General features: G+C 35.7%; 1 protein-coding gene across 1 annotated transcript in view; it reads right to left on the reverse strand.

Annotated features, from left to right (window-relative positions):
• Window positions 1-8,301, reverse strand: part of LOC117078437 (teneurin-1-like) — a 140,022-nt gene extending 131,721 nt beyond the window's left edge. The window contains exons 1-2 of the mRNA XM_033201991.1: window positions 8,254-8,301; window positions 6,960-7,002 (exon numbers count right to left, since the gene is read on the reverse strand). Of these exons, the coding sequence (XP_033057882.1) occupies window positions 6,960-7,002; window positions 8,254-8,301 (91 nt within the window). The remainder of the gene's footprint in view (window positions 1-6,959; window positions 7,003-8,253) is intronic.
• Between the last annotated feature and the right edge of the window lie 242 nt (window positions 8,302-8,543).

Here is an 8,543-nt window from a genome sequence, read left to right on the forward strand (position 1 = left end):
ATTTAAAAAAATACAATCTCTAAAATAGAATACTTGGTAAATAATAATCTGAAATCACCTCAGTAAAAATTCTAAAATAGTATTGTATACTATAAAAATTTTTCTGTGCCACAAAAGAAGATTTTCATTAAAAAGTTGATGTTGAAAGGGCTGATATGTCATACTTTGTCAATTATGCCAAAAAATGAACCTTTCTTATTTTCATGAGTTGTACGGACTTCAGTTTGCATGAACATTTGCCACTACACGGGACCTTATATCTGTAGTAATAATCTAGCAGCCAACTTCTTTTCATCCAGTTTTTATAGGACTCAGGAACACAAACCTCCTTAAGAAAAGTGAATCTTTATTGACAAAATAAAACTTTATAACTTACGCAACTAGCCAGCTGGGTCATTGTAGGATTATTTCCTCACTGTTTCTCAGTAGATGATCAAAAACATAACATTTAGAGCAATTTCCTTGAATTGAACAATGTCCTACACTAAAAAAACAGCAATGTGCCTTTCTAGTACTTTCAAGCAAGACCTCTGCTTTTCCTTTAGTGATACAATGGCAAGCTTAGTTTTCTAGAATTTATCTGCCTAGCATGACTGTGACCTCTCCTAGTTGCCTTGGAAGCACTGCAGTTTTCTCTGAAACCAGATGTATCAAGATTTTTTTTTTCGAATATCATGATTTCTTATGCTATAAAGAGAAGGTTTGTAGATGGCAAACGAATATTGCTGTTTTTTAACCAAACTACCCGGAGGCAACATAGAGTAGGACTTAAGAATTCGGCGTCTGGTAATAATGGTGGACTAGAAAATGTAAAAAGTTTTATCCTACAAAACATGTAAAAATGCTGGATAAACATAGCATGTATCCTTTTAAATGAAAAATTGAGCTCACAAGATATGAAAACAAAAACAAAAACAAAACAGGAGTCAAAACCAAGGTGGGAATTTTAAACCTGAGTGGCAAGTTCAGCAGTCTATGTTGCAGCTTCTCTGCAAGTAGGTGACATAAAGATATGGGTTTTAAGGCTAAGGTTGTAGAATTAGGAGGTGATGACTTTGGTCTTCATAAGGTAGGGGGTTTGCAAATGAAACTCCCACATGTTGCCCATATATGGATCCCCAGAATGCTACACTTCCAAAAAGAATACACTGAAAGAAATCTGCCCACTCACACAAAGGGATAACAAAGAAGCCTGTCTGTCCTGGACTGGGCTCTGGGTGAAAACAATAGAAAATTGTTATTGAGAATTTATAAGTATGGGCCTATATCAAGGATGGATTTAGAGTTGAGTGTATACTATCCATGTGTTCTAATGACTACCAATGAGATAAATTAACATTAATATAAAGGACTGGAGAACCTGGCAGAGGCAAATGAAAATAAGATCACAGCCTAAAGTTAAAAAGTATATAAAGAAATAATCCAACTGAAACAAAAGGTTCACCAAAGTATAAGATTAGGTCCCTAAGAATTTCAGATAATAGAGCTCTTGTTTAGAGACTGTAAAAAATGCATATGTTTAAAATGGTTAAAGAAAGAATGAAACGTATAAGAACAAAGCACTATTTTTAAAAAGAGATCATATAGACTTAAAAGAAAGTTGTCCTAAAAAAATATAGTATCAAAATGTAAGACTCAATGGAAAATAAAACCCAAAGGGCAAGTTCAATAGCAAATGAGGCACAAATCAAGCAAGAATTCATGAACTTGAATGTGTATCTGAGGAAATTACCCAGAATACAGCACAGAGAGACAAAGAGATGATAAATCTAAAAGAAATGTTAAGGGTCATGGAGGATAGAATGAAATTATATGATATGGACCTAATAAACATTATAGAAAAAGAAATAGAGAAAATGGGAAGAAATAATGATGATGGAGAATATTCTAAGACTGATTTAAAAATCTGAGAATCTGAGAAAATTTTCAGATTCTGGAAGCATGACCCGTCAGTAGGAAAAAGGAAAATTCATATCATTAGAGTATCTAAGGCAGCTATGAAAATGCACCTCCCAATCTATTTATGTGCATAATTGAATGATAGCTCCAGCTCCTGACCTTCCGAATGTAGTACTGGATTCGTGCTGAGTCCACACGTTTTATGGGTTACTTCCAGCCCATGACTGTACTAATACAGGTCATTCCTACAAGATGAAGGACCACTATAATGGGTAACTTTGGTTCAAGGGGTCTCCATCAGCCTGGCCAAAACTTTCTTGGATCTGTATTGCAGTCTGAAACTCTTTCTACTTAATATTCCCTCTTATCTCCCTCTTCACAGGTCAGACGCTGCATCATTCTGAAGGTTCTCCCTCCCTTCTCCTGCTCCCTCTCCATTATCCTTCAAAGGATACTCCAAAAATCTCTAGCCCATCTTATTCCATCTTGGCAGCTGCTTCTTGGATGATATGAACTAATACAACATCATACATAAAGATATAATAGAACAAGTAGATAGAACAGACAGATTAGCTACAATGAAGCTATAATTAGTTAGAGTAACAATAGATTTCTTAATGGTACCATAAAGCCTGTCTCTACTAAAAATACAAAATTAGCCAGGCGTGGTGGCACATGCCTGTAATCCCAGCTACTCAGGAGGCTGAGGCAGGAGAATCACTTGAACCCGGGAGGCGGAGGTTGCAGTGAGCTGAGATCGTGCCACTGCACTCCAGCCTGGGCGACAGAGCAAGACTCCGTCAAAAAAAAAAAAAAAAAAAGTCTGGAAAACTGTTGTTTGCTTACCTAGCAGCCATTAACCTCTTTTGCATTGCTAACAGAATTCTTACATTGCTCAGGTGTGAAATATGTGCCCCACTCCAAACTCCATTAGTGGTTTAAGCAAGTCATAAAATTTCATTGTTCTTGCCAGTGACTGTATTAGTGGGTGAACATGCCACCCAATTCTGGCAGAGAGGAAGTCTGAAAAAGGTTTCTGGAAAAGAGTATCCTGTCTGATAGCGAGAGAGAGATAGGCAAGGAGAACTTGGCTCTTCCTTTCAGCCTTTGGACATTATCATCGTGAGGACATGATGTTTGGAGCTGGTTGTTATTTAGCAACTATAAAAGAAAAGCCAAAAGTGTCACAGAGAAGCTGACTCAGATCTCTGGTATATTGAGCTGCTCAATTAACCAACCTTAGCACTGCCTAGCTCTGAACTGCTTGTTATGGTAGAAAGTACAGGTGAGTCTTGAACAACCCGAGTTGGAACTGTGCAGGTCCACTTACATGCTGATTTTTAAAACACAGATAGAAAATACAGTATTCGTGGGATGCCAACTTTTGGTATGTGCTAGTTCTGTGGGCCTACTGTGGGAATTGTGTACACAAGAATTTTGATATATGAAGGGGTCCTCGAACCAATCTCTAGCATGTACTGAGCAATGACTGTATATGTCTTTATTGTTGAAGACATTATTGTTGGATATTATGTTACTTGTACCCGGAATAAATCTGTTAGTTCATGAAGTAATATTTTCAAAATGCTTAGAGAAAACAACTGTCAGTATTGCATTCCTTATCTAGCGAATTTCTTAGTCAAGACTGAGGGTAAAATGAAGACAACTTCCTACAAAGAAGGAGACTGTACCACTACAAACCCCTGCTGAAAGAATTATGAGAGGATATACTTCAGGAAGCATAAAACCGAACCCAAAAGAAAGGCGTGAGCTGTGAGAAAAAATGGTAATTATTGGCAAACGTGGGTAAATCTAAATAAGCATTGAATGTGGAAAATATTATAATAAATAATTTTGGGGTGTTAAGAAGAAGTATAATCAGAATACAGGATGATAATTACATGTAAATGAATGGATAATGATCAAAATTAAAACAATTTAATTTCCATCTGCTGTTTAGGAAAAGGGTAGAGATACTGATTTAATTTTAGACTTTAAGAGAAGTAAGAATGAAAACAATGAAAGGTATCTACAAAAGTAATAAACCTTTTCAATGAATATTGATTGAAAAGCATACCACAAATATTCTCTGTTTATGTGCAAAGCTTAAAGTTTTACAAAAGTTTATGAGTAAATATTAAATAACATTTTCAGTATGTCATAAATATTTCATAACAGGAAAATAAAGGCCAAAAGAAGTGGGAGATAGCAAAAAGCATAATAACTTATCTGGACATGCTGGAAATTAGATGGGCTGGACACACAAATATTCCTTTTTTGTGAGTAAGCTTCCTGAATCATTTTCAGTGATAGTCTGCTAATTGAAAATGCAGAGCTCCTCTTCACAGAGGAGACAAAGAGAAGAGAGGGGTCCAAGCAAGTAAAACTTTTAAATTTAGTTCTATTATTTTATTTTTTTTTATTCCAAGCAAGCAGAACTTTAACACTCATCTACTCTAGCTTCATCAACATCTTCATTTATTTTTGGTTTTTGTATCTTGGGTTTCCGCTTAAAATATTGTTTCAAGAAAGGGTTCTGCAAATTAATTCTAAGCAGTCTTCTTCCTTCTCTTGTTTCCTCCCAGTATTCCTGACATTAAACTCCTGAATCTAAAATAAAAGTTGGAATTATTAAAAAATAAGTAAAATAAAATTAAATAAAACTCCTGTATACTAATACTAACTTTCTGCTTACTGCTCTTAACCTCTGAATGTCACAATGCCACTTTTTGTTAGCTTGAGATCAGTGTTAGTGTTCCTTATTTTGAAAAAAATGCCACTTAGTAATCCTATGTCTGAATTCTGATTGTATTCAATGCAGTTATATAAACTTAACAGGAAGGAATGAGTCCCTTCTGACAAACTGTTGTTCACTTATGGTCCTTATAGCCCTGAGTTTTGTCTTTGGAGTACTTTGTCAGGTATTCAAGGGTTCTACTGAAAAGTTAGTACTCAGCTTACCATTGGCCTTTTTAACTTTGAAGAATTGGTAAAGTCACCACTCATCATTTTCCCCAAATGTAAGAGTCTCTTCCATTATTCAGTCTAGTATAAATTCATTTTTTATTGTCTGAATTTTATTCAATTCCATTTTATATATTTTGATGTGTAGTGACTGGAAGAGTTTAGGTGCAGTAGAATTGTGCAACAGGGAAGAAAGAAGTATTCTATTTAATTGCCAATACCTTTCCTGATAATAATTAACATGTAAAGTGTGGAATATCCTTCCTTGTATTGATAAATTTGCTCACACAAACATATTAATGTTTCATTTGCCATTTCAAGTAAGTTAATATTGCAAAGGTCAGCAAACCTTTTCTGTGCAGGGCTGGACAGTAAATATTTTAGGCTTTGCACGTCATATAGTCTCTGTGGCTAGTATTCAACTCTACCAGTTTAGCACCAAAGCAGTCACAGACAATGTGTCAATGAATGAACACAGCTATTTTCCAATAAAACTTGATTTACAACAACAGGCAATGGGACAGATTTGGCCCACAGGCCATAGTTTGCTGACCCCTGTTGTACTGTCTTGGTTTTCATTATCCAGTGGATTCATTTCAGGAAACAGAGTTCACTACCAGGATATTTAATTGTTCTCTTAAATTGCAAACTACTTTTGTTCCAGTAGGGCAGTTAAATGCCTAGGCATATAAAACTGGGTCCTTGGAGAATCTGCAGCAGGCCTGCACAATGGGAGGACAGGGTGGAGCCCTGGGAAGTTTGCATTGTTTGCAGGTGGGAGGAGCCTGGACTGTTCAGTTTCTATGTGGTGACCTGGGATTCAATCTGTGAGGCAGAGGGCTTGTTAGCAGGACTCCATCTCACTTCGCTGAGTTTTCTTCCTTTTTATCCTTTTCACTCAATAAAGTCCTGCTCTCCTCACCCTTCAATGTGTCTATGTGCCTAAATTTTCCTGGTCCTGTGACAAGAATCTGGGTTTCAGCTGAACTAAGGAGCAAAGTTCTAGAACACAATGAGTGGAATTTTTGTGCAAAAATTTGCTTTTGAGGACGGAAATAAAATAATGTTGCTTTGGTTTTTCAATATTCTAAAGGTATGTCAGCTTAAGAGTCAAGGGAATGCATTTATATTTCTAATATATTTTAAGCCATAAAAAGTAAAAGAAGGAATTTTATCTGTCAATGTGAGTAAATCATATGCAACTCAATCACCTCAAGGAAGATTATTTACAAATTTTACATTTAAATTCACAGATAGCACCTAATCTGCTTATAATTTTGCTGACAGCTGAATTTCTGCTATTTTATCTGCCTACAGAGAAGCCCTTGAAATTGTAGAATCTGTATGGTTTACTGTTTTATTTGAACTTGATTTCTGAAGCATCTGTATAAGAATTTAAGTGAAAATTATATTTTTAATTAGCTGCCATTTATATTTAACCAAACAATTCATCTTTATTAAAAAATATGGATATCAGCAGGGTCATGGTATAATGTATGCTGATTACACACTATATAAGAGTGCTCCATTTCAGAGTGTGCCATTCACATTGGAGATACTAGGGATCGTAGAGGATAATGAAAATCAACAGACTTATTAAAAGGTTTCTGGAATATAGCTGTAGAGAGTCTTATTCTAACAACTAGTATTTTACAGTAATTTTCTGAAGACAATAAAGTGTCTTGAGGGAGGACTGTCATTCAATAATTGTGGGCATAGGTTGTAGCCTACCTCTTTGACAACACTGCAGAAAAGTTAGGAAATCATGAAAAGTTTATACTTCTCTACTCAAAGACAATTCATTTTTCATGCTTCTTTATAGAGGGGTAGTTCAGTAGGCATAGCGCACAATTTTCTCATAAGTCCCGATTGCAGTGCTTTTTACCATACATTTAATAGAATAAGCATTTAGGTCATACAGGGATCTACCAGAAACTATGCAGTACTTTCTTAGAAATCTTGCTTTTCTTTTAATGTCATGTTTTAAGTTCCCCTAGCACTTGTAAATGTATGCCCCTGAGGGAATGGTTTTCAAATTGTATTTCATGAGCATGTCTTAGGGACGAGGATGGGTCCTGAAGCTTTGGGTATCTCACCTTTACTTTTACCCGTTATATACTTTGAGGTCACGTATAGGATCTTTGTGCAAATGGAAAAAGTTTTAGAACTGTTATATGCAGAGGGCAGTTCCAAATACACTTTCCCCCCTGCAAGCTGACTCTAATTGAAAGATGCCAACAACTATATTTGTGGCAGTAGCAATTCCCACTCTTTAAACACCTCATACAAAGTAATTCCCATCATACAATCTCTAATTCTCACAAATATCCTGCAAGGGGTAGTTGATACTTTTCTCATTTTACAGATGAAGAAAGCAAGGCTCAGAACATTTAAGTAACTTGCTTAAGTCCACCCTGTAGTAAGTGGCAAACTTGGGAACTAAACTTAAGTCTGTCTGACCTCAAATATTCACACTCCCATACTTTTATTTTAATGTAAGCTATTTATTAGCAGGAAAACACAAAAGAGGTTTTAGATACCCCCATCTTTAAGAGGATCATTCTTCCCAGTATGGATTAGGGATTGGTATCATGGAAAACTAAACCACAAGGTCTAAATTACAATATATTTGTTTTGTGCATAAAAACACATATGAGGCTAGACAGAAAAATGCCAGTGAAATAAAATTGCATTTCAAACTCCTTGCCCAAGCACTCATTTCTCAACTTATTATCTTATTCTGAAATATCTCAGGTTGAAATTACAACCCTTCAAGGACCAAAGTGTGCTTATACACTTCAAACAGTAAATTTCACTAAGAAAATATGGTTGTTAGCTTTTAAGAAATATAGTTCCGCTAGAGTAAGAGAAATTCATACAGTTGATGATTCACATCACATAAAACTTTATTTGTTGCCTCAATTTAATTTTGAATTCAAGATGGTGTTTGGTGATACTATTATTTCAGTTAGGCATCTCTCTTTGAGCAGAAATTGGGACTTAGATGGCTTATATCAGTGATGGTTTGCAACTGTAATTTAAAGCAACAAAATATACCTGCAAATGACTTTGTAGCCTCAGGAGAATGTAAAGTGAGGTCATCAGCAGGGACAAGCAGAGCCTTCAGTCACTGATGGAAAAATCATTATTTCACTACCTCTGTTAATTAGTTAGATGTCTGAAGTTGAAGAGAAGTGTACTAGATACACTCGCCAGGACTATAAGAAGGCATGTAGGAATAGAATCCAGTATTTTCTGAGCATCTGAAAAGGGACAAGTTCTATGCACAAGGGTACAGATATTTACACGACTTGGTCCCTAAATTCAGGGAACACTAGGTTCACGGAACACGAGGCTTCATCTCTTGCCAATTCACTTTCCTTGTCATACCTTCCTCTTTGCTGTTGCATTGGAAAGACCTTTCTTCTCTCTCGTCATCTTTAGTTTGTGTGGTCACTTGTATTATTATTCAAGACAACCTCAAGAGTTTCATGCTTTACAAAGATTTTTCTTGAACATTCCTTCCTTTGTGCCCCAACCAGACCATTCAATCATAGCACTCGTTAAACATTATTGTACTTGTTGTTTACCTTTATGTTAACCTTACTGTCCTATATTACTTATTTCTAATAAATCCCTCAAAAGTAAGGGTTGTTTTTTATTTGTCTCATTAAACAACT

The sequence above is a fragment of the Trachypithecus francoisi genome, unplaced genomic scaffold (genome assembly GCF_009764315.1).
Source record: "Trachypithecus francoisi isolate TF-2019V2 unplaced genomic scaffold, Tfra_2.0 Lachesis_group6, whole genome shotgun sequence".
NCBI classification, from domain to species: domain Eukaryota; kingdom Metazoa; phylum Chordata; class Mammalia; order Primates; family Cercopithecidae; genus Trachypithecus; species Trachypithecus francoisi.